This window comes from Podarcis bocagei, assembly GCF_964188305.1.
Source record: "Podarcis bocagei genome assembly, contig: HAP1_SCAFFOLD_168, whole genome shotgun sequence".
Lineage (NCBI taxonomy): Eukaryota > Metazoa > Chordata > Lepidosauria > Squamata > Lacertidae > Podarcis > Podarcis bocagei.
Genome location: NW_027670280.1, coordinates 37,824 through 62,966, shown reverse-complemented (window position 1 = coordinate 62,966; position 25,143 = coordinate 37,824). Strand labels below are relative to the sequence as shown.

Below are 25,143 nucleotides of genomic sequence, written 5' to 3'. Positions count from 1 at the left end.
CTTCTCCCCCCGCCAGCCTTCTAGACAAGTCGGGGGACAGCGGCAAAGGCGCGCTGCGCCTCTCCCGCTGTCCCCCGAGTTTGCGGGGCTGGCGACGGGGAGGAGCAGGCTCCCCCCCCGCCAGCCTTCTAACCAAGTCGGGGGACAGCGGGAAGGGCGCGCTGCGCCTCTCCCGCTGTCCCCCGAGTTTGCGGGGCTGGCGACGGGGAGGAGCAGGCTCCCCCCCGCCAGCCTTCTAACCAAGTCGGGGGACAGCGGGAAGGGCGCGCTGCGCCTCTCCCTCTGTCCCCCGAGCTTGTGGGGCTGGCGGTGGGGCTCTCCTGAAGCCTGGAGAGCGAGAGGGGTCGGTGCGCACCGACCCCTCTCGCTCTCCAGGCTTCAGCGAAAGCCTGCATTCGCACCATAGGACGCACACACATTTCCCCTTCATTTTTGGAGGGGGAAAAGTGCGTCCTATAGTGCGAAAAATACGGTATACAGATTGTAAACGTTATTGCTTTGACAGTACTGTATGGGGTAGACAGTAAAATAGATGCATTTATATATCTGTATAGTACAGTACCTGGAAATCAATTAGTGATTCACATGAGGAGGAGACATGTGGTTTCAGTGTCCTATGGATTCAAGTTAAACTGCTCATGTACATGACAGACTTTCACTGACAAATTATTGGAATTGATTAAGAGGACTAGAATAACTTTATATGTAGAATGATTAAGAGCATTGTTAGTGGATTATTGCATACATACTACAAATAGGCCAGTTGCTATGCAGAAGAATAAATTTAATCTCATCAGAAATTACAATATTAAAAAACTGTTGGGGGGCAATTCCAGTCTCCCAGGACATTGTAAATGATAACAAACTGGCCATCCTGTAATAAGGATACTTTATTCAGACTTGCAATGTGAAACTATATATCAAGAGTTTCCTTTTTTCACTTGTGGGCTGAAGTAAGGCAAATATGTTTTTTAATTAATTTAAATGAAGTTGCTAAGATGGTATACAATTTGTGTTAGAAATTCGGATATATATTTTTGGCAAGACAGCTCTAAAGTTTTATTTTTCAAACAATGGGCTGTGATCAGTTAAACATCTGGATAGTTCAAATGACAACCTGGAGCTTTGAGAACTTGAAGAAGAAAAGTCCACATGTGTATTGGCTTATTCCAACTTCTTTTTATTAATGGTAACTGCTCCTGCTCAGGCTGCAGTCTGAGAAGCATTTTGTTTCCAGAAATTCATTCCCAATTGTGTAGATAAAATATAACCAATAGAATTCTACAGGATGGAGTGTTACTGTATGAAAACAGTCTAGATCCAAGGATCCCCAGACATGCACTTCCAGATGGTGGAAATGCCTAGTGCCTGGTTAATTTTGAGCACTGTATACAATTCATAATAAAAAACGGTAGAACATCCATCATTAAACTACCAATATAACACCTCTTATAACTCAGCAACAGTAGGAGCAGTTGACCTCCAAATGCCAAGCAGAGTAAATGACATAAAGACACCAGCAAAGAGGACCAACGTATTTCTAGTGGAAGGCAATTCTGTAATCGGGGAGCCATAACACAGAAGCCATAACATGAGTCCTTTCCAGAAGCAGGATGTTGGAAACCACAGAATGGGATGGTGCTGTTGTTCTCAAGTCCATTTTGTGGGTTTCCCACAGGCATCTGGGTGGCCACTGTGATAACAGGATGCTAGATTAGGTTGTCAATAGGCCTGAAGGCCTGATCCAGCAGGCTCTTCTTACCGTCTTGTTGTTTGCGTCTTGGTTTTAAATAGAACTATAAGAAGGACCTTTCTGTCAGATCTCAAAGCACAGGCTGGCATATAATGGGGAAAGGTGCTCTTTTAAGTATCCAGGCCATGCAGGACAATACACTAAAGTGAGCACCTTAAATTGGGCAAACACGTAACCAGCACAACTGTTTCAAGAGTGCTGTCACAATATTGTATCCAGTTTTGATACTGAATAGTGAGGTGGGAGCATTTTTGCACCAATTGGAACTTCTGAACTAGCTTCAAGGGCAGCTCTATGTAAACATATTGTAGTACTAAATGAAATGTTAACAAAACATACAAGTTAATTGGCATACAAATGCCAGGATATCTATTATTCACAACTGATTCTGTGAACTATCATTGTTATTTATGTAATTTTCACTGTCTCTATTTTCCCTGCATTCTTTCTGGCCACATTATACCCATCCACCCCAACAGCACCCATGTGTGCAATATTTTGACAGTTGAGGATCTCACTCTGTGCATCTGATGAAGTGCACTGTATTCCATGAAAGCTAATGCCATAATACATTCATTAATTTTAAAGATGTCTTGTTCAAATTACTTGTACGTCTATGACTTTGATCATGTTACTGAGAAATGACTTGAATTTTTTTTAGCAGCTAGTGTTAATGAGCAGCAAAACAGTATACGTGTACAAATAGTACACTTGTATGTGTCTCCTGTATTATATAATGTAATTTGCATTATATGTTGTAGCTATAGACCTGATAAGAGGCTTTTACATAGTTTCATGATAATCTGGGTTTAAGAAAAGTGTAAGAAAATTGTAATTCTCTTGGTGTATTGTCTTAATAGAAAGGTGCTCATCATATATTCTAATTAGGTAAAGTTTTATTGAGTTCTCAATGTTCAATCCTTACAGGTAGGAATTACAGATGAGAAAATGCCACTTTTTGGGAAAATTGTTGTCATTAAAAAGAATGGGAGTGATGGAACTCATTTTCCGCTGACTAAAAACTCTTGTTTGTTTGGAAGGTAAGACTTATTTATTGGAAGGTATTTTGAATGTTGGAATTTAATTGTCTGAACTGTTCTTTTCACAAAGGGAAACAGTAAAATCTTTGCTACAGGAAACTCCCATTTACATGGAGGTTACGTTCCAAGGCACCACATATTTAAGTGAAATTACATATATTGGGGCACCATTGAAAAAGCCTGCAACCACCTGTTAAACTTCTAGAAACGCTTGAAAAAAAGCCAGAAATCCACCCAGCTCCACAATCACTCTCCAAATCTACTTTCTTAAACTCTCAACTCTCCATAGGCGTAAAAGGCTCCTGGGACTGCACTTGCAAAGGCTAGACTCCATTTTTGCTGTTTTCACTCTTTTAGGGCCGTATTTGCTCCTTTTTGTGCCCCTTTTGGGGATTTGCGCGTACCTGCTTGCACTTTAAAACAGCAAAACTTAAGATGTCAATTAAATTGTCAATATGCCTAAGCACTGCATCAATGTGCACATTTTAGGTTTGCACACTGGTGTAAATTTGACCTTTTTGAGAGCTAGTAGATAGGAATTTGTCTTTACTTTTGGGTTTAAATTTAATTTTTCTTCACAGTTTTGAAACTCTCAAGTGAAGCTATAATATTTTTGTGGGCAAAAATTGTTAATAGCATGCTTTCAGTGGGTCAAATGAAAGGAGCAACATTCACTTGCTATTGGAGATATAAGCATCTTTGCTGTTCTCGAATTAATGTCTCGGGATTGTCTGCTTCAAGTTCACCATACATAAAAGTCAATAGAGAGAGCTCTTTTTCAACTTTAGAGAAATTTTTGAATTGTACAACCTGCTCTGAAAGGTTGAACTTTACTAACTCCAATAGTTATTCAACCTTTCTGTTTTACATAAGCAAGTGATATCGGCAACATCTGTGTTTATCATTTCATATCTTTGGAGGGTTTTATTGGATGCAGGTGTTGCTCTGGTTTAGAGTATCTTTTCTCCAAGTATCTACGTGAATAGGTACCAGTGGCCAAGTGCATATTTAATGAAGGCAGGGGAAAGTTTATGGCAGAGGTAGCCAACCTATAGCCTGTGAGCCATATATAGTTCCCCAGGAAGTTTTTTGTGTCCTCCCTTTGCAACCTTCCAATTTGTCCATTAAAAAAATACTATTTCTTCATCGACCAGTTCTACAGGTCCCCTGTTCTGATCCATAAAATGTATTCTTTCCTATGTATATATTTATATTTTACAGAATTTAATAAATAATAATAGATTATCAAAAAAGGCTTTTAAATAGTATTGATAGAATATAAAAGCTTTTTGAAGGCAGCTTGCGAACTGCAATTCTAGCCATGGACACATTTACACTTTGGGCATGCTTGCTTTGGCATGCAGATATCATGGTTCACCCTGGACCAGTGTGGCTCTAGACCCTGAATTGATTAGCCATCTCTGGTTTATGGCATGCCAACAGTAAACATTAGTGTTTTTTTCCAGTTAAAACAAGTTCAGTTTTCATAATACTACATAGTTTGTCTTTATAATTTTTCTAATATTTGAATAGTAGCATTATGGCATTTTTTATATTAAAAACCCCTTTATCTCTGTGTAATATACAAATGTTAATCTGAAAACTGCATGATTATATTTAAAGGAAAAGAGAGTGTGACATCAGAATTCAGCTGCCTCAGGTTTCCAAAGAACATTGTAAAATCGAAGTCAATGAAAATAAGGAGGTATGCATTCTTATTTTTATTTTTTTGTATTGATTTGTTGTGTGTCTCTTGGACCTTTCTTAATTGACTGAGCTGAATATTTTTAAATCTATTTTTAGGCAACTTTGTTTAACTTAAGTCCTGCAAACCCAACAGAACTCAATGGAAATATTTTTCAGCAGCCTACGTACTTAAAGCATGGAGATGTATTCACTATTATTGATCGTTCTTTCAGGTAGGTAACAATGCTATACACAGCTATGGATCTACTTAAATAAAATTACTCTTGTCACGTTGCCTAGGTTGGGTCAAGTCACTGGAATTTTTAATGAGTTTATTTTATGTTCAGGCAACTCCTTTGTGCAGGGGTTGCATTTTGAGTCATATTGTGTGTAAGCCCATTCCATCCCCTTCTGGGTCAGAAAATGGCATGCATGGAAGGCCACACATCAATTGGACGCATGCAAAATGGTCACCACCTGTATTTCACAACTTTTATATACTGCTTGATTGTAGTAAAGCCTCTAAGCAGTTATAAAAAAGAATACGTTAAAATTATCAGTACAAGACAGTTAAAAACAGGTATTTAAAAGCATTAAAAAGATAATTAAAATCAGTAAACAAAGGGAGATTAAAATGCATTGCATCATTCAACTTGTCTGCGTAGGCTAGCCTAAACATGTTTTAAGCAGGCATTGAAAATATTACAGTCAATACTCCTATCTGATATTAGTAGGTAGAGAGTTACAAAGTATAGGTGCTGCAACACCAAAAAATTGTGGTTTTGTAACTGCGGAATGAGTGTTATGTACGTTGTGCTGTGTCAGTTCTGCCGATAGAAGTGGTTGATGGGGAGTATATGGGGTAAAGTGATGCCACAGGTAAAGTGGTCCAAAACTGTTATGGGTTTGTATACTAATAGTGACACCATGAACTTAGCCTGGTAACAAACTGGCAGCCAGTGTAGATATCTGAGCAGAGGTGTTATATGTTGATAGGATCCCAATCATTTCAGCAACTGTATTGCAGCATTCTGCATTAACTGCAGTTTCTGGGTCAGTAAAAGTGAAACTTACTTACAGTGCATTGCAGTAATCCAGCTTTGAAATCATTAATCCATGAACTACTGAGGTTACCTGGGCTTCCATTGACAAAGCTGGATCCAAAAGCACCCCCAAATTGCATACCAGCTAATTCAGCTGAAGTGTGACCCCATCCATGGCACGTAATTGATCAGTTTATTGCACATGGGATCCAGACACCTATAGTGCCTCCACCTTGGCAGGATTCAACCTCAGCTTACTTTCCCTCATCTGTCCCACCACTGTGTCCGGGCACAGGTCCAGGCTCCATGTGGCTTCTGGTGGCTTTGTATAGATTTTAAATAGCACTGGGGGATACAATTGTACCCAGGGGTACTCCATAACATAACTGTCAGAGATTCATAAAGCACTCTTCTGGTGCTGTTCTCAGGACTGCAGTAATGGAAGCCCAGTAACACAGTGATACCAGTGTCCATTCCACTGAGTCATTTCAGGAGGATACTACGGGAAATGGTATTGAAAGCTGCACAAGAGTCAAGAAGCAAGAGCAATGTCACAGTCCCCTTGTCCTGCTCTCTGTAAAGGTCAGGTCTCAGGCAGCCAAAACTGACTCTGTCTCATAGCCAAGCCTGATCCCAGAACTCATCTCCTTTATTCACCTCCCTGACTACTCAATTTGTTGCTACTTACACTTCTTGTTTGGCTCTATGACTGTTAAGGCTGGTGCTTTCTTTGCATTATCCAGCCCAAAGAGTTTTCAACAACTGGTATGCAGCCAGGGCATTTAGCTCATCAGTGGGATAAACAAATCAATATTAAGCCTACCTAATACCTTTAAACAGGTTTGAATATCCACCTTCATTACTTCCACGGAAGAGGAGTTCCAGGTCTCAAGAGAATGAAACATTACAGGTAACTCCATGAATACAAGGAAATGCACCTTTGCATTTTGCTGGACTGAATGAAATATGTAGCTATAGGTTTCCATATTCCCAATCTCCTTAAGTGGGTTTTTTACCTGCAGATGTAGGGTCTCCCTTTTTTATGTGTGGATGGCAACTGTATTCACAGAAACGTTTTAATGTCAGCACTCTTCTCTCCAAAGTAATATATTACTGAGAATGTATGCTTTTAATAGATGTTTTGGAAGCATTCTTTTAACAGCACATTTTCATATCATATTTTTTTAATGATTATGCAAGAACAACTGTATTCAAAGATGATAGATTATTTTCAAGATAGCTGTTACTCCTAGTTTAGGGGGTGAAGATAAATAAACAGCTGAAGCTTTTTCTTAAGAATAAATGGAACTAGGCTAGAGGTGGTGGGTTCTAGTGAAATCTACTCAGTTAAATTATTCGATACCATATAAATATTTACTTCAAAAATAAACCAATTACCGTATTTTTCGCCCCATAAGACGCACTTTTTCCCCTCCAAAAATGAAGGGGAAATGTGCCTGCGTCTTATGGGGCGAATGCAGGCTTTCGCTGAAGCCTGGAGAGCGAGGGGGGTCGGTGTGCACCGACCCCTCTCGCTCTCCAGGCTTCAGGAAGCTCTGCGCAACCCTCGGGAGACCGGCTCAGCTCTGCCCGGGAGCCGGGGGCGAAGCTCCGCCCCGCTCCCGGTGGCTGTGCAGAGCTGCCTGCGGTCCTGGGACCAGCGCAGCTCTGCGCTGCCATCCGGAGCGGGGCGCTAAGTTCCGCCCCGCTCCCGGTGGCCGGGCAGAGCTGCCTGCGGTCCTGGGACCAGCACAGCTCTGCCCGGCCACCGGGAGCCGGGGGAGAAGCTCCGCCCCGCTCCCGGTGGCCGTGCAGAGCTGCCTGCAGTCCTGGGACCAGCGCAGCTCTGCGCCGCCATCCCGAGCGGCACACTGCAGGCAGGTCTGCACCGGCACCCGGAGCGGGGCGCCAAGTCCTGCCCCGCTCGGGATGGCGGCACACAGCTGCCTGCCGTCCCGGAACTGCAGGCAGGTCTGCACCGGCATCCGGAGCGGGGCGCCAAGTCCCGCCCCGCTCGGGATGGCGGCACACAGCTGCCTGCCGTCCCGGGACTGCAGGCAGGTCTGCACCGGCATCCGGAGCGGGGCGCCAAGTCCCGCCCCGCTCGGGATGGCGGCACACAGCTGCCTGCCGTCCCGGGACTGCAGGCAGGTCTGCACCGGCATCCGGAGCGGGGCGCCAAGTCCCGCCCCGCTCGGGATGGCGGCACACAGCTGCCTGCCGTCCCGGGACTGCAGGCAGGTCTGCACCGGCATCCGGAGCGGGGCGCCAAGTCCCGCCCCGCTCGGGATGGCGGCACAGAGCTGCCTCCCGTCCCGGGACTGCAGGCAGGTCTGCGCCGCCATCCCGAGCGGGGCGCTAAGTCCTGCCCCGCTCGGGATGGCGGCGCAGAGCTGCCTGCCCTCCCGGGACTGGTGCACTTCTCCCCATCGCCAGCCCCACAAGCTCGGGGGACAACGGGGAGGCAGAGCGTGCCTTCCCACTGTTCCCCGACCTGGTTCTTCCAGCCCCGCACCTGGGGGGGGGAAATAAAATTTTTTTTCTTTATTTCCCCCCCAAAAAACTAGGTGTGTCTTATGGGCCGGAGCGTCTTATGGGGCGCAAAATACGGTAATACTTTCCATAGGCACAATTTTGTGAACTTCTAAAACAAATAAAACATTCATTGATCTGATACATTGTGTACAAATTTACAGGTTCTTCATATTCTGCAGGAAGAACAGGAGGAGTTGTTGCACTGTCGGAATTCAGAATCTAAAAGTCCTCAGATTTCTGGTTGGTAGTTATTTTAGCTTATTTACCACTGTTAGGCCTTGAATGGTAAGAAAATGTAAAGCTACATAAACAGATACGTAGTAGTTGAAATCAAAGCATTTACTGGGATTCTGCTGTAGGAGGGAACAGATGAAGCAAGATTTGGTGAATTAGTTTCTCCTGTAGGGATGAATGTGATCCTTGATATGGGTTGTCTCCACCCATCTCTCCAGTAACAGGAAGCAAAATATTTTAGAGAATACACCTTGTGGGCTGAGAAAACCCCTTCCAGTTCTATTTCCTGCCAGTTCCACTGCAGGTTGTATTGTCAGCTGATCCAGGCATGGCAAAAGAGAAGAAGCGGGAACTGATATTCAGACAGCCACTTTTTTTGTTTGCTCTGGATTATGATTAGAGTTCACAAGTAGATAAATCTTAATTTTATATTACAGATTATGCTGATGTTTGTCAGTGTACACACACACACACAGAGAGAGAGAGAGAGAGAGAGAGAGAGAGAGAGAGAGAGTCTATTGCATACACGGATAAGTTTTAAGAATCCATTCACTATGGGCATGCTATTCTCAGTATCGGTTGCAAAGTAGCTTCATATGAGTGCATTTGTGAATGTCTGAGCTGTATGTTGAGCTGTATGTTGAGCGAACTTTATGAATTAGTGAAGCACGAACCTGATACAAAAATAGCAGAGAAAGATGTTAGCAATGAAACATTTCTGCAGTCAAAAGAAGAACACTTAGCCAGAAAAGATGGTAATGATACCTTGGAAGAAGCTGCATCTCAGATACCACGCAGGATATCTGAAACTGGTCAAACTAAGAAGACTGAAGGTGTAATTTGGAATGAATTTGAACATTCTCGTTATATTAAAAGTCAAGAAATAAACAGTGTGATATCAAATCCAAGATCTCTTGAAAGGAACAGATCCAAAAGATCATCTTTGGGTCTTCAAGGTTATGCTGCAGAACGGAAGCAAGAAAGTGAAGGCACCAATCAGTTAAATTTCAAGAAAGCAGAAGAGAATGAACTAGATGGAACTGAAGGAATTAAAAATGCAAGTAATGATACAGATTTAACAGCAAGTAGACAAAGTGCAAAGTATTTCCATGAATCATGTTCCATAGTATCATTGGAACCTGCAGATAGAGCAGGGCGCCCTGAAAAGTCAGAAGAAGAGCCAACAAAGACAGCTGGTGTGGAAATCAAAGCTAACTTAACAGATACTTGCAGATCATTTGTAAGCATTTTGTCCATACCAAAGTCTAATAAGGAGAGTTTTCAAACTTATTCTAGTCCACGTAAGTTTTTTAAAATAAAAGGCAAGAATGAAGTGCTGGCCATAGAACCAATGCATACTCTGAAAGCAACAAATGAGATTGGTATGAACAACACACAAAAAGATAGAAACTCTGGAATCATTGCCTATTCATTTCGCTGTCGTAACAGTAAAAGCCCCCGGAGGAGCATTAAGCAAAATGAAGACTTTTTAAATGGGCGTTTTTCTACAGAGCAGATGCATATCAATTCAGAGGAGTCATTAGAAGTTCCTGTAGATACTTCTGGAACAGGTTGCATGTGCACACCTAACCAGCCACCTGAAAAAGAGGGAAACTGGCTCCAGGAGGAGGAGGAGGATGATAAAATAAAAGAACCAACAATGAAGGCCCACAACCAGAGTTTTGATAATAAACACTATATACCAGGTCATGAAAATAATGTACCAGTGCCAGCAGAGGGTGAGACTGCTTCAGAACTGAATGTGACAAGCGCATTTATTATAAAAAGAAAGTCAGGTAAATACTTGCAGTACAAGCCTAAGACTATCATTTTGAGATTGTTTCAGAAATTTGTCATGACTTTTTCTTGAACTTGTAATTTTGCTCTCTTTATGTAGTTTTATTCAAAGTCTGTTGGTTATTCTATTTATAAAACTTGTATGAATACCAAAGGAATTTGGTTACTACGATTAAGAGAAGTACAGTGCACTAAAAATAACCCCAACAGATTTTTCTCAATTTTTATCTCTTACTAGTTCTGTTTTTAAAATCTTACTTTAACAGAAAGTATCCTTACTATTTTGATACTGAAGTGTCATCATACACTCATTTTCTGACTATCAGTCTTGTATTTAGGTCCAAGAGACCTCTTTAAGGGCATACTGGGGGGGGGGGGATGATTTACTTCAAAGTGACTATGGTTTTGGTTTTTTTTGTTTTTTTTGGGGGGGGGTTTAAAAAAACACAACTTTATTTGTGGCGCTGTTGCAGAGGTCTCTGTCTTTACAAAAAAAGGGATACAGGAGGGTTTGCCCGTTTTCGAAACCCGAGTGGTAAACTCCCACCCGTCAATTACACCTTGGGAGCCTCTTCTGGTTTCTTGGCTCCTGACGGAGTGATTTGGGCATGCGCCTCAAAGGTGACAGGGATCTGGATTTCAGCAGACTGAATGGCCGGCTTGGGCAAAGGAGCCTCTATCGTCAACATGCCATCGGGGGAAAGGGAGGAGCGGACTGCAGCAGGGTCGATACCAGGGGGCAGCGTGTATTTTCTTGTGAAACATCTGGAGATGAACCCATGATCGTCCTGCCTTTCTTCATGCTTGCCTCTGTAGGCCTTTAAATATGACCTGAACCAAATTCTGCCTCTCATCCCTGCTACTGAATGGGTGAAGTTTCAGACTTGGCATAAGCCAGCTTCCCTTTTTTAAAAAAGATGGGGGGAGGGACGACATATGTTTAAAAAGAACAGATATTTAATGCTTAATATGGATGAATTGGTTAGAGTGTGGTGCTGATAATGCCAAGGTTGCAGGTTTAATCTCTGGATGGGACAGCTGCATATTCCTGCATTTCAGGGGGAGTTGCACTAGATGATTCTTCATGATCATTTACAGTTCTATGATTCTATGAATATCTGTAGGGAAATCACTGGTCACCCCAACCATCAGCATGCCTCTTGCCCTTCGGTCGGCGCCAGAAGGGAGGGAGCCTTCTAGGCTGGATGGCATGAACAGCTGTAACTTTTTTTTTTTTTAAGAGTTTTTAAAATATTTTATTAAGGATTTTCTTGTTTTACAGAAGTGTAGTGCCTCATATATATTTTTTCCCCATGTAACATTTTTACAAATCCGTTTCATTTGTTGAGGCATTAGGGGGAGAAGAAAATAAAAATAAAAATAAAAATAAAAAAAGGAGAGAAAAAGAAAGGGGGGTGGAGAGAGGGAAGATGGATAAGGGTGGGATTGGGTGGCGGTGTTTCTATTATGTTTAATGTATGTAGAGTTTGGTGTCAGCGTGCTTTTGTTGTTCACTTGTGTTCCTTTGGTGGTGAGAGAGGTTGGGGTTGGCCTAGGGTGTGATTGTTTGCTTGTGATTGGCTGTGGTGATCTTGGTTTTCGTGTGTGAGTGAGGTGGGTGGGTGTTTTGGATCAGGTTAGCCATATTGATTTGTATGCTGTTGGTGGATTATTGTCATTGTCCTGTTGGGCTGTGTGTGTGATAAAGGGGAGCCATACCGGGGTGAAGGCATCTTCTTCTGTTTGTCCCCGTGTCAGTTTCAGTTTATTAGTTAATTTTTCTAGTAGGGCTGTTTCCCATACTATTTGGTACCATTGGTCCATGCTTACTCCTGACAGGTCTCTCCAGTGTCTGGTTATGGTGTTTCTGGCTGCTGAGAGCAGGTGGGTTATGAGTTCTTTGTGGTGTAAATGGGCATTGTTGTCTTGGAAGATGTTTAGTAGGGCCAATTCTGGGGTGGTGTCTATTACTTGCTTAGTTATTTTACAAATTTCTTGTATGGCTGTTGTCCAGAACAGTTGGATTTTGGGACACTCCCACCACATGTGGAAGTATGTGCCTGTGGAGGTGCACCCTCTCCAGCATTTTGGTGAGGTTCCTGGGTGTATTAGCGCTAGTTTCCTTGGTGTTAGGTACCACCTGTAGGTGAGTTTCAAAGTGACTATGGTTTTAAAAATAGGCTTCTGTTGGTATCACCAAGAGTTTAACAAAAACTATTCGGAATATGTGACCTGACAGTGTTAAGAAAAGAGAAAGCAAAACAGAAACAGAAACAAATGCCTAAGTTTCTGTTAGGGATCTTCTACTGGAGCGCAGTAGAAGGAGTTTCAGTATAACCCTATAGAACATTACAAATATGAAATCAGTATTGCAGATTTTAACTATGAGTATGTTAAGTCTTCTGTCAGGACAAAACAAACCTGGAGCAGAAATAACCCCCTAGACCAGGGGGCAGCAAATTTTTTCAGCAGGGGGCTGGTCCACTGTCCTTCAGACCTTGTGGGCGACCGGACTATATGGGGGGGGGGGTGAACGAATTCCTATTCCCCACAAATAACCCAGAGATGTATTTTAAATAAAAGCACACATTCTACTCATGTAAAAACATGCTGATTCCCAGACCATCCACGGGCTGGATTGAGAAGGCAATTGGGCCGGATCTGTCCCCTGGGCCTTAGTTTGCCTATCCATGCCCTAGACTAAAAGTTAATCAGGGGGGTCCAAAAGACCTGCAATCTTTTGTGACAGGTTTTTGTATGCACAGAAAAAAATCTCCAGTGCTCTTGAATTGGTGCAAATACATAAAAGATGAAATTTTAGTTATCACTCCAGAAAACAATGAATTAACAATAAATAATATTCAAATTATACTGACACTCAGTATGTAGTAACCAATTCACAGAAGAAAAAAATCTTTTTCATCACTTAACTATCTTCTTGGTCATTATATCAGTTTCTGTGATGTTCCTTATTTTAGCCAACTACAAGTTTGAATAGGATACCTCATTCTCCATTTGGTTCCAATAATAATATTTGTTTATTATTATTGTTTATTAGCAAGTTCCATGTCAGCTTTCACACTTTAAAAGTATTTCATATAACCTAAAGCATCGTCATTCCAGGTAAACGTACAAAATACCTCAATATCAAGGCAATTTGAAAACTTATATTTTTACGTGTTTTTGGACAAATCCAATAGATTTCATTAATTAGTCTATCCCTGCTATCAAGTAATCCTGCTTATTTAACATAGTAAACAAAAATCAACAATAGCCTACCTTTACATTCTGAAACCACCAAACCTCTTGCTGATCATGAGGTCAGCAGTGCTACGGGGTGAGCTCCCATTGCTCTATCTCAGCTCCTGCCAACCTAGCAGTTCAAAAGCATACAAGTGCGAGTAGTTAAATAGGTACCACTGCAGTGGGAAGGTAAATGGCATTTACATGCTCTCTGGCTTCCGTCATGGTGTACCATTGCACCAGAAGTGGTTTAGCCATGCTGGCCACATGACCTGGAAAAGTTGTCTGCAGACAAATGCTGGCCCCCTCGGCATGAAAGCGGAGGTGAGCGACGTACTCCATAGTTGAAGCCAACTGGACTTAACTGTCCAGGGGTCCTTTACTTTTACCTTTTACTCCCTTTGTGATTGGAGCTAAATATTTATGTTGGAATTCAGAATAACTTTCTTCTGTCTTTCTTTTAGATAAATTACCTAAAATGAATCAACCTTCTGATTAGCTTTGTAACTTGGTATATTGAATTTGGTATGTTTTGCTCTTTTGTAGAAGTTAAGAAATCACCTAAAAAGCGGAAGGACGAAGAACCTGACATATTAATTCAGCCTCTTGGAAAGAGAAAGAGGGTGTCCTTTGGTGGGCACTTGAGTCCTGAACTGTTTGATAAATGCTTACCTCCAAACTCACCACTTAAAAGAGGTGCAACTCCAGCACGACTGAGCTTGCCATTTGGAAACTCGCCTCGAGCGGTTTTGAAATTTAGACAATCTCGAATCAAGGTAAATAATTTTCTGTACTGAAATGCCTCAAAAGCACCCAGATCAAGTCTTCTGCTTCTCATTCTTCGTGTGTGTGTGTGTGTGTTTCTAACAATCCTGTACATGCATACTTAGATATAAGTCCCATTGGGTGAAATCCAACATTGTGTAAGAAAACTCCTTCCCCTGTTGCTCTGTATGCCCCCCCCCCGCACCAAATCTCCAGAGGGTCCAAAGACTTTGAAGCAGGATTGGTGGACACATGAGAGCTGGGGTGCAGGGAAGAAGGCCCCCTTGAGAGTAAATTTGTTCTAATGCCACAATATAATTGGATATTATCCATTCCTTCCAATGGGGCTTACAAGTAAGTAGGTATTGGATCCCTGCCTAAAAATTTTTAATTCAGAAGTTGTCAGGGTAAATGAAGTGTCCTTGAGACAGGTTTATGATCTTGAATGCAGGGAAATATTATTTCCAGCGTGGGTTGAGCAAGTTCCAGTTGCTTGACCATTTGCTTCAGAGGTCTTGTTCCCTGACAAATGCTAGCAAGGGAAGACTTGTTTCCACCATGGGATGAGTGGGGTCTAGCCCCACTCCCTTGTTTTCACCTGCTGTACAATAACTCTTGAGAACTGGCATTTTTATTAAAAGTTGGATTATGAGTAAAAATAAATAAAATTGCAGCAAGGGACAACATGACTCCATCGTGGGTTGGAGCAAGTAGTTTGATGTTACTGTTCTGTATTGTGGTTTTTCTATTTAGTAGTTGTAGTGATTGTATTTCATTTTATCATGTTGTGTGCTGTCCTGTGCTTCGTTTGAGGAAGGCCTCTCAAAGATAAGTGTTTTATCTTATTTAAAAGAAATGAGCAGAAAAGATGTCTACTTGAATGAATGCAGTGCATTCTCACTGAATAAAAGTTCTTAATTTTGGCTTGACAGTGCCCTTTAAAAAAGGAGGAGGAAAGCTCTCATTTAAGGAGAAGGGCTAGGACAGGTTTGAGGAACCTCTGGCTTGCAGGCCAATCTTGGCTTGACAGGCTTCCCCATTGGCCCACAAGTGAGGGAGGCAGTTGGCCAAACCAGCTTAAGTCCCTTCCGAAGCACCCAACAATCAGCTGGTTGTTGGGAGCCTTTGAAGCAGTGCACAAAGCAGGAACCCAGTGGCTGATGCAAAGCGAAGATGTTCCTACTTGGTTCAGGTGTCATGTCCCTCCTTTCATTTCAGCAACTGGATTTACAAAGAAACAACTATTGAAATGATGTGGAAAAACACGTCGCTTTTAACAGTGCCTTGCTGCCTGCTAGTGCTTTGAAGTCTTAAATTTGGGGTTTCAGAGCACCAAATCCCTTGACATCATTTGTGATTTCAGCAGGAGGATGGCCCCGCACACTTGTAAAATTTGGCCTGCTAGACTGGCCTGTGGATCCAAAAAGGTTCCTTTTCTCTGGGCTAGGACATGATGTGTGTCTGTGTGGTTTCTTCCTAGGCCTCTTCATGTGTCTGGCCTTCCAGATTTTGGTGGATTATAGCTCTCATCATCATTAACCATTGGCTCTACTCACTGGAGCTGATATGAGTTAGGCCAGAAGTCGCCAAACTTTGAACCAGTGAGCCCATCTTAAATTTGGAGAAAGTGCTGTTCTTGCTAATCACAAAATGGCTGCCGCGGGTTAGCTTTTTATTATAAAATGGCTGCTAAGTCTAAAAGTATGGAAAAAGAGACATAATTATAGAATGATGCAGACATGCCACCCCATTAGTGAAGACATGAGCACATGCACCAACCACTACTGCATTCTCTCCCAGGAAGAAGCTCTTTATACTTTAATCCTGGCATCCAGTGACATGTGGACATGTTCATAGGTGTAGCTGGCTAAGTGCAAACAAACTGAGCAAGAAGAGCAAGCTATTTCTTATGTATTGTGGATTTTTGATGAGATACTTACTGAGGTATTTCATGGGTGCCAAAGGGGGGTCCTGCTACCTGCAGGACACCAAAAGGTTTCTTATCCCTATTTACCCAAGAAAGAAAGGTTAATTGAAAAGGAGCACTTAACAGTTTGTGTGTCAAAGTATGTAGCTCTAACTTCACATGCTTTTCTGTAGATAATAGGGGCACGGTTGCCAATGTAGATGTCCAAAATAATTTGTCTTAACAAACCAGCTTGTACAGATGTTATAGTAAGGAGATGCACTTGAATGAAGTACCAGTTACAACTACTTAGTTCCTGGGCAACTACTGAAATCTGTAAGTGGATATTTATACTTCAAATTGCTATCCTGTACTTCCTCTAAGGATCTCAGGACAACATAGAGAACATTTTATCTATTCAACCACTGCAGTATGATACGGTTGTAAACCTAAGTGGTACACTAGATTCCCAAATTCAGGTCTCCTCAGTTTAAGTTCTGCTTATGTGCTATGCCACATTTGATATCTCATTAGAAGTTCTTTGTATTAACTTTTTAAAAAATCCCTCTTCTTTCTCTACAGAGTTTCCCTGAAGGGGTTCAGCATGAGAATAGTTCATCTAAGAATGCTGCCTCACCCTCAGCACGCAGGTCTCCAGTTGCCTCGCCCACAGCACGCAGGTCTCCGGTTGCCTCACCCGCAGCACGCAAGTCTTTGGTTGCCTCGCCCACAGCACGCAAATCTTCGGTTGCCTCTCCCGCAGCACGCCGGTCTTCAATTGCCTCGCCCGCAGCACGCCGGTCTCCGGTTGCCTCGCCCGCAGCACGCAGGTCTCCAGTTGCCTCACCTCCAGCACGCAGGTCACCGGTTGCCTCGCCTCCAGCACGCAGGTCTCCGGTTGCTTCGCCCCCAGCCACTTTTTCTTTTGATGCACCCCAAAGAAGAGGTCGCTTTTCAGTTTCTCATGTTACCAGCCCACCTTCAGAAGAACAGGATGCTCTTTCCAGTCAGATGAACGGAGATGAAGAAGAGTTCACTGAAGTAAAGACATCTGAACCTACTGTTCAAGAATGCAAAGCTGCTCGTTCAACAAAGAGGAGCAAAAATGCTACTCCAAGAAGTTCTTTGTGTAGGAGAAGTGGAGTAATGGGTGTAATTCACTCTAAAAGGCAAAGTGGGGCTTTCAAAGCCAACTTGATAGGTTTGTCATTATTGCTTTGTTAGTGTCTTTTGATGTTCCACAAAACAATCAGATACAGCATATAGTATTCTAAAAGACTGCAGGGTTTACCAGCCTTTTTGGATCAGTGGGCACAGTTTGAATTTTGATAGAGTGAGGGTGCCCATCACAAAATAGCTACTATGAGAGATGTGTGGCCTAACACCAAATGGCTACAATAAGGAGTATGGTCTAACACAGAATTAGAGAGAGAGCCACCCTCAAATCTTATGCTAACCATGGGAAGTCATTTAGGTCCTACTAATCCTGATTGTGGAGATAACACCAATGCTGTAACGGGACATTACTCAGTACCAGGACAAATATACAAGGTGGTCACACCACACTCAATTTCATTTCACAGAAATTGCTCAAACTTGGGCCCCCAGCTGTTGTTGGCACACAACTCCCATAATCCCTAGCTAGCAAGACCAGTGGTCAGGGATGATGGGACCAAGTTTGAGAAACACTGGCTTAGAAGATACATGCACATTTTGTCCCCTATTTGTGGGAGGGCTAGACAGTTGTGGGTTTTTTAATTAAAAAAATAAAGCTTGGAATTGGCACATGTCCAGAGGTACTAATGAAAGCCTTCATGGGCATCAGGCTGACAACCCTGGCTTAAAAATGCATTAGAACAAATGAATCTACAAATCTAGAAAATGTTGGTTTTATTAAAAATGTGTTTTAAGCATAGAAATAACTAGCAATCTTGAACAATTATCATTCCAGTTGCAAAGTCTTGGGCAGATATAGTGAAACAGGGTGTTCCAAAATCTCAAGTAAGCAGTGCTGCAAAATGTGGTCTTAAAAGATCAGCCAAGAAGAGGTCAGCCAAGAAGAACTCAACAAAACCATCAAAGGTAATTCTCTAGCAGTGATCAAAACTAATACCCTGCATTTAGTAAATATATTGAAGCATTCCATTTTCCAGTCATTAAATGCCAGAGTCTGGAATTCTTTGAAACCAGGGATGGGAAGGGCCTTTAGCTTTTTGATAGATGGTCTGTATCCATGAAGTACCAGTTTCAGTCCCTGGCACTTCTAGACAACTTGAGATCTATTCCACCAAGTCAGAATAGACATCACTGGGATGGATGGACCAATAGTTCTGCTTTGTATAAGGCAGCTTCAAATGTCCTCCACCTTGCCCCCCCCCCCAATAATTGCATGGAATTCCAGAGCAAATGTGCAGATCAGATTCTTTCCCCCTACTCTGAGTTTGGAGATGTGTTCTCTTGGTGTGCATGCCTTTTGGATAATGAAACCAGCCTGAATTACCACATTGGAGTATATATGAGTAATATAAAGCACAGCAGTTTGTAAAGTAGGTTAAAACTAGGCTTGGGAAAATTATGGATAAGTTGATGTTGCTAATGTTAATGAGTATGCATCATATTTTCTTTTGAGAGAGGATATGGTAAAATGAATGGAGATGAATTCTAGGTGCATGATGAGAGCAAGTAGAAAGGCAGCCAATGTCTGGTAGATGGAGCAAGACCATGTTTTGTCCACAAACCAAAGTGGCTTGCCCACACACTGGGCCACAAGCAAAAAGAAATAATGTTTTAAGAGCTGTGTTTGCTACTTAAAAGCTTGTAGGTTAAGTAAAACAGGCTGAATGATCTGTAAGAACAATGGCTTCTAGCCAACATTGTCTGCGCACATGCAAAGCAGATCTCCGCTTGAGAAACAGGACTACATCTTACTGTTTGTTGTCAAACAATTACCAAGTACCCAGTATCCTGAAAGTAAATGGGTAGACACTTCTAAAGCATTTCCAACGTAATATTAGCTTTTTGCAATGAGAGAAAGAGCCAGAAGATACATATGTGGAGAGGAAATGTAGCCACAAGTGAAAAGTTTTCAAGTGCCTTTCACACAGCTTTCCTCTTGTATTATAATAATTCAAACTATGAATTACTATTTGATTACTTTAGGAATAAAGAGAGTTTTCTATATTCAAACTACTACAATTACAATTAAGTCCTTTAGAATTCATGCTGCTTAATGTAATGTAGTTAGTTAACAGCATGTAATGAACCAGGAAGGTTCAGTTCAAACTTTAGTTCAGCCACGAAATCATTGGATCAGCCATACTCTGTCAAGCATCTAATCTGTAATATGGGTGTAATACTCTTGTAGCCTTACAGGATGTTAAGCAGTTTGAATACCATTCTGTACTATTATTCTCTTATTATCAAACACCTCTATATTAAATACATACATAAATGGACTTTATCAAATAAGATATGCAAAATTGGATTTCCCATGCTATTCTTGCAGTCTTTTCTCAGTACTACTTAAGTAAAAGGATGGAAATGACTTAGAATTGGCAAAAGCCACCCTAAGCAACAGTGCAACAATGCACTGAGAATTTTTAGTATGTTGTTGGGGAGGCAAGATGTGACTGGCCAGATGTGAGCTCTATGTTTGTAGTTTCTGCTGCTGCCAAGCAGCAAAATGTTTCAAGAAGGAAAAATGGATGAAAGCTCTGTCTGCTTTTTTTTGCTTGGATTTATTGTGCATGCTGGACTTGACATTCAGAATTGTATCCAACTTTGAAGTAAATGGTAATTGAGCTGCGAGCACCAGGACTTACATGCACTCTGAGCCTCAGTGATCAGACTCAAAGGTTTAATTGTATATTTTGTTTTCAGAACAATGTTTCCATGCTAAAAACGCCAATAAGAAAAGTCCAGGGTCACTTTACTACAGGATATGCAAATTCCCCTGCTCCAATTGTGATTGGAAAAGCTCATACCAGTATTGTGAATGCTGCTGTACAAGTCCCTAAAGTGATGATCAACTATCCTTTGAAGAAACATGATGACTTAAATGAAAGTTTTACAGGTAAATTGTTAGTGTTTTGGTGAAATGATTTTTTTTTCTTGTACAGTACCAAATATTTTGCAAGCCTATAAGGAGTTCACTTGCATCCCATGGAAAATGGTTGGATTGGTCATATAAAGAACTTGGTTGGTTTTACTGTCTGAAACAAACACATGCTGTTCTAACAAAATCAAACCTAGTTTGTACAAAGTAGCATTCTGTTTAAGTCAGTGACGGGCCAGAAAGACCTATGTTTAAATCTCTGCTCATCCATGAATCTTACTTGGTGCCCTTCAACTAGTCAATATATCTCAACGTATCTATGTTTTTGCAAGGATAAAGCTGTAGTAATGGAGAAAGTGCATGTATGTCACAAAGTTCCAAGTATATTTCGTAAAAAACCATTGGCTGCTAGTGCCATCTTAAGATATATTTATCCTATCACATGAGGAAGTTCACATCCTAAGATGGCACTTGCTATAAGACTTTCTTATGGCTTTGATCCACAGAACTGTGAATGGAAGGATAAAATAGATTGGTGCTGTTTTGTTAACTTTTTAAGAAGACCTGCTGGAGCTAACCCAAAGGCTTTCTGGGCCAACATACTGTTTCCCGGAGTAGCCAACCGGATCACTATGGGAAGCCCACAAGCAGGGCAGGATGGCAATAGCCTTCTTGTTTCACTGCAGCATGCTACTCTGATATGCTCCCAGTCCTCTAAAAGTGTAAGGTTAGGACTGGACTAACCCTAGGTGATATTGAACCCAGCAAGACGCTCAGAGCTGTAGGAATGCACAACCTGCAAGGAGCAGGGGGAGCAGTCTGAGAGAATAATCTTGCAAAGCCCTTTTGGGCCTTTGCTAAGATCAAAGCTCCCAATTGAGTATCCTTGGGCACATCCAGATTACCCTAGTTCTAGCTCTGGTTCATTCTGCTCCCAGGCATGAGGAAGTGACAACAGATTAGGAGTTAGTTGCTTTTCCTCACACAGCACATCTGTTAGTCAGAAACAGTCACCGCATGATCAAAATAAGCTTTCCGCTTGCATTTAACTATTTTTATATGCAAATCTGGGCAGATTTAATAGCTAGCATTTTTTAAATTGTATGTAAAACCTATAGTGTGTGTTTGTCTGTAGTACAGCATTAGGTGTACAGTAAAACTTTAAGAAATAAAAGCTGCTCAGTCTTATCAATCCCTAATTGCCAGAAAATTATATTGCGAACATGCATACAGGAAAGTGATGAATATAAGGCACTAAGTGGTTTTTAACATTGGCAACTTACCCATTCTTGACTATAGTAAGATTTTTATCCATGCCAATTTACCAACTCTCAGTTTTGCCAACAGATGGCACTGTGATATTATTTTAAAGGTAGGTCAATATCTAAACCAAGTGTAATACAGTAGTGATACCATCATATAATGGTCCAAAAATACGCAGTCATTTCATCATACTAATACTGGTTTTAAATGCCCCCGAATGAAAGTTGCTCTTTTGCTAAAATCCCTATTTACCTGTTTAATCTGGAAGCATGTGAATTTAGTAATTTCTCAAACTCATATTAGTCTTAATTATGAACTAGTCTTTTAATTCCGCCCTCTCCCACCCCACAATGATGGGTTTTTAAATTTAGATTAGATTTGCTTAATTCTGTTTTGCTATTCTCAGCAACGGGGAAAATGGGTATGCTGGGTACTGAAGGTCCATTTCTAGTTAGAAATCATTCGAACTAGCTAGTGAGATCTTGTAGTGAACTCAGTGCTTGTAGTGTAGCAGCATATATGCAGAGCCCTAATAAGGCCCTTTCCCCAAGTGTTTCAAAATATATAATACTGGGGGTTTGAATTGAGCACAGGTGTCCCGCTGCCCTACTCTTCATGCTGAGCCAGTCAGAGAACCCCCTCCCAGCAGAAAGCCACAAATAGGGTGTTCCAAGGGGTAGGGCTGAGATAGCCCAGAACTGATGGATCCCAAGCCAGTCTTGCAGCTTTCATTGGCTAGCACTGGGCCCAATCAAGACTTGATGCAGGGATCAGGTCCGAACCTTCCCTCTTCATTATATTTTTAAATTTTCTATACTTCAATATAGAGAAGAAAAGAGGTGTAGTTCCTCTGTTCCTGCCTGATTTTTGTTGACAGTTGCTGCGTTTTTTTACGGAAGCACAGCTTGCCAGAGTGAAAGAATCTTACTTCTTGGAGACTGGGAAGGAAATCAGGATTTTACATGGAAGCATAGGTGCTCGCTTCCCTATTGCAAGAATGTATGTGGGTTTATTGAACCATGCAATATAGATTTATAGAATACTAGTATAATTTAAAGTTGAAAATGTCTTCATGGCATCTTTCTTTCTTTGCCTACTAATCGGTAAAGGTAAAGCGACCCCTGACCATTAGTATCTGTTCATTTCTGCTTCCCTGGAGAAAATGAGTCCTTATTGAAAGGGTTTATGCTCTGCTTCCAAGGCATGTGCTCCAGCAACATTGGTAGGGCTTCTTGTGTTCCTGCTGCCATCTTTCAGCATGGGTACCTTCTCTTGCATTTGGTAAAGGGGCCCCTGACCATTAGGTCCAGTCGTGACCGACTCTGGGGTTGCAGCGCTCATCTCGCTTTATTGGCAGAGGGAACCGGCGTACAGCTTCCGGGTCATGTAGCCAGCATGACTAAGACGCTTCTGGCATGGAAACGCCATTTACCTTCCCGCCACAGCAGTACCTATTTATCTACTTGCACTTTGATGTGCTTTTGAACTGCTAGGTTGGCAGGAGCAGGGACCGAGCAATGGGAGCTCACCCCGTCACGGGGATTCAAACCACCAACCTTCTGATCGGCAAGTCCTAGGCTCTGTGGTTTAACCCACAGCGCCACCCGTGTCCCCATCTGTAAAGGTAGCATGTAATAAATCATTAGCGGGAAGAGGAATTGATACATCATCAACAGCTATCACAGTTTGTTCAGACTAATGGGTGATAAACTACCATGTGGCTGTAAACTGCCATGAACATTAATGTTTGAAAATCTTGTGTGATGTTGTAGTCTGGGATTGCACTGTATATAAGACTGTTCTTCTGGGGAGCAGTCAAGCAAAGAGAATGAATTCTTAATAGTTATGTTTTCCCTTGCTCCCAATTGCAAACAAACTACAGTGGTACCCCGCAAGACGAATGCCTCGCAAGACGGAAAACCCGCAAGACGAAAGGGTTTTCTGTTTTGGAGGCGCTTCGCAAGACGAATTTCCCTATGGGCTTGCATCGCAAGACGAAAGCCCATAGGGAAATGCTGGCGGTCGGGAGCAAAGACTTTCGCCCACAGCCGGCCTTCAGAAGAGGACCTCTTCTGAAGGCCGGCGGGGGGCAAAAGTCTTTGCTCCCCCCCGCCTGCCTTCCCCCCGCCTGCCCCGGGCGATCTTAAAATGCTGGCGGGCGGGAGCGAAGCGTTCGCTGCCGACCCCCAGCATTTTAAAATCTCCAAGGGACAGCAGAGAAGTCTCTGTCCCGGGGAGATTTTAAAATGCTGGGGGTTGGGAGCGAAGCGTTTGCTGCCGACCCCCAGCATTTTAAAATCTCCCCGTGTCCCGGGGAGGTTTTAAAATGCTGGGGGTCGGGAGCGAAGCGCTGCCGAGCCCCAGCATTTTAAAATCTCCCCGTGTCCCGGGAAGATTTTAAAATGCTGGGGGTCGGCAGCGCTTCGCTCCCGACCCCCAGCATTTTAAAACGCTGTTCCGAAGGGGGGGGCGGGAACACCTGCCCCAGCCGCCCCACTTCGGAACGCTGTTCCGAAGCGGGGAGGGGGGGCGGGGACACCTGCCCCAGCCGCCCCACTTCGGAACGCTGTTCCAAAGCGGGGAGGGGGGCGGGGACACCTGCCCCAGCCGCCCCACTTCGGAACGCTGTTCCGAAGCGGGGAGGGGGGGCGGGGACACCTGCCCCAGCCGCCCCACTTCGGAACGCTGTTGCGGGGCGGGGGGCGGGAACACCTTCTGAAGGCGGGCAGGGGGCGAAAGTCTTTGTCCCCCCTGCCTGCCTTCCCAGGGGCTTTTAAATCGCCCCGGACAGCGGAGAAGTCCTCCGCTGTCCGGGGCGATTTTAAAATGCCGCCCGCCAGCATTTTAAGATCGCCCCAGACAGCGGAGAAGTCCTCCGCTGTCCCAGGGTTTTTTAAAATGCTGGGGGTGGGAAGAAAAGCCCTTGTACCCCCCCCCCAGCCTTCAGAAGAGGTCCGGGGACAGACTGTCCCCGGACCTGGTCTGAAGGCGGTTTCCCTAGGAACGCATTAATTGATTTTCAATGCATTCCTATGGGAAACCGTGCATCGCAAGACGAAAAAACCGCAAGACGAAGAGACTTGCGGAACGAATTAATTAGGTCCAGTTATAGAGATTAATTTTTTTAATGTGTGGGCATCGAAATCTGTTGTCATTGTACCGCTTTATGTGCACCTTATGTCCTAAAGCACACAATGGCAATAGGAAAGCGACTGATTGAAAATGGGATCCTTATTTTACTGGTGTTCCAATTTGATGCTTGCAGTATATCTGAATGGGACACAGCTGGTGCTGTGGTCTAAACCACTAAGACTTGGGCTTGCCGATCAAAAGGTTGGCGGTTCGAATCCCCGCGACGGGGTGAGCTCCCGTTTCTCCATCCCAGTTCCTGCCAACCTAGCAGTTCGGAAGCACGTCAAAGTGCAAGTAGATAAACAGGCGGGAAGGTAAACGGCGTTTCTGTGCGCTGCTCTGGTTTCGCCAGAAGCGACTTAGTCATGCTGGCTACATTACCCGGAAAAACTGTCTGTGGACAAACGTCAGCTCCCTCTGCCAGTAAAGCAAAATGAGCGCCCCAACCCCAGAGTCGTTTGCGACTAGACTTAACTGTCAGGGGTCCTTTACCTTCACCTTTTTTAGAATATCTGAAAGGGTAATGGATGAAGCTGACTTGCATGATTTTTACACATTGATTCTTGAGTGTATAGATAATGCACATTAGGTTGTAAGTGTGGGAGCTCTGTGCAAAGGGTTCTTTTGAACAAACAAGCCATGGCTCATCTAACGGCACACATTGGATTTGAATTCCAGCATAGGACTACAAG

The 25,143-nt window shown here is 42.9% G+C and overlaps 1 protein-coding gene across 1 annotated transcript; it reads left to right on the top strand.

Moving 5' to 3' along the window:
- Positions 1-2,680: 2,680 nt before the first annotated feature.
- LOC308579547 (proliferation marker protein Ki-67-like) lies at positions 2,681-21,008 on the top strand (the record flags this gene model as incomplete). Its single annotated transcript, XM_081214110.1, has 11 exons — positions 2,681-2,793; positions 4,417-4,498; positions 4,597-4,712; positions 6,363-6,432; positions 8,219-8,301; positions 9,588-10,087; positions 13,878-14,107; positions 16,585-17,203; positions 17,954-18,084; positions 19,882-20,074; positions 20,995-21,008. The coding sequence occupies exons 1-11, from the start codon at positions 2,702-2,704 to the stop codon at positions 21,006-21,008; spliced, it is 2,130 nt and encodes a 709-aa protein (XP_081070236.1). The 5' UTR covers positions 2,681-2,701.
- Between the last annotated feature and the right edge of the window lie 4,135 nt (positions 21,009-25,143).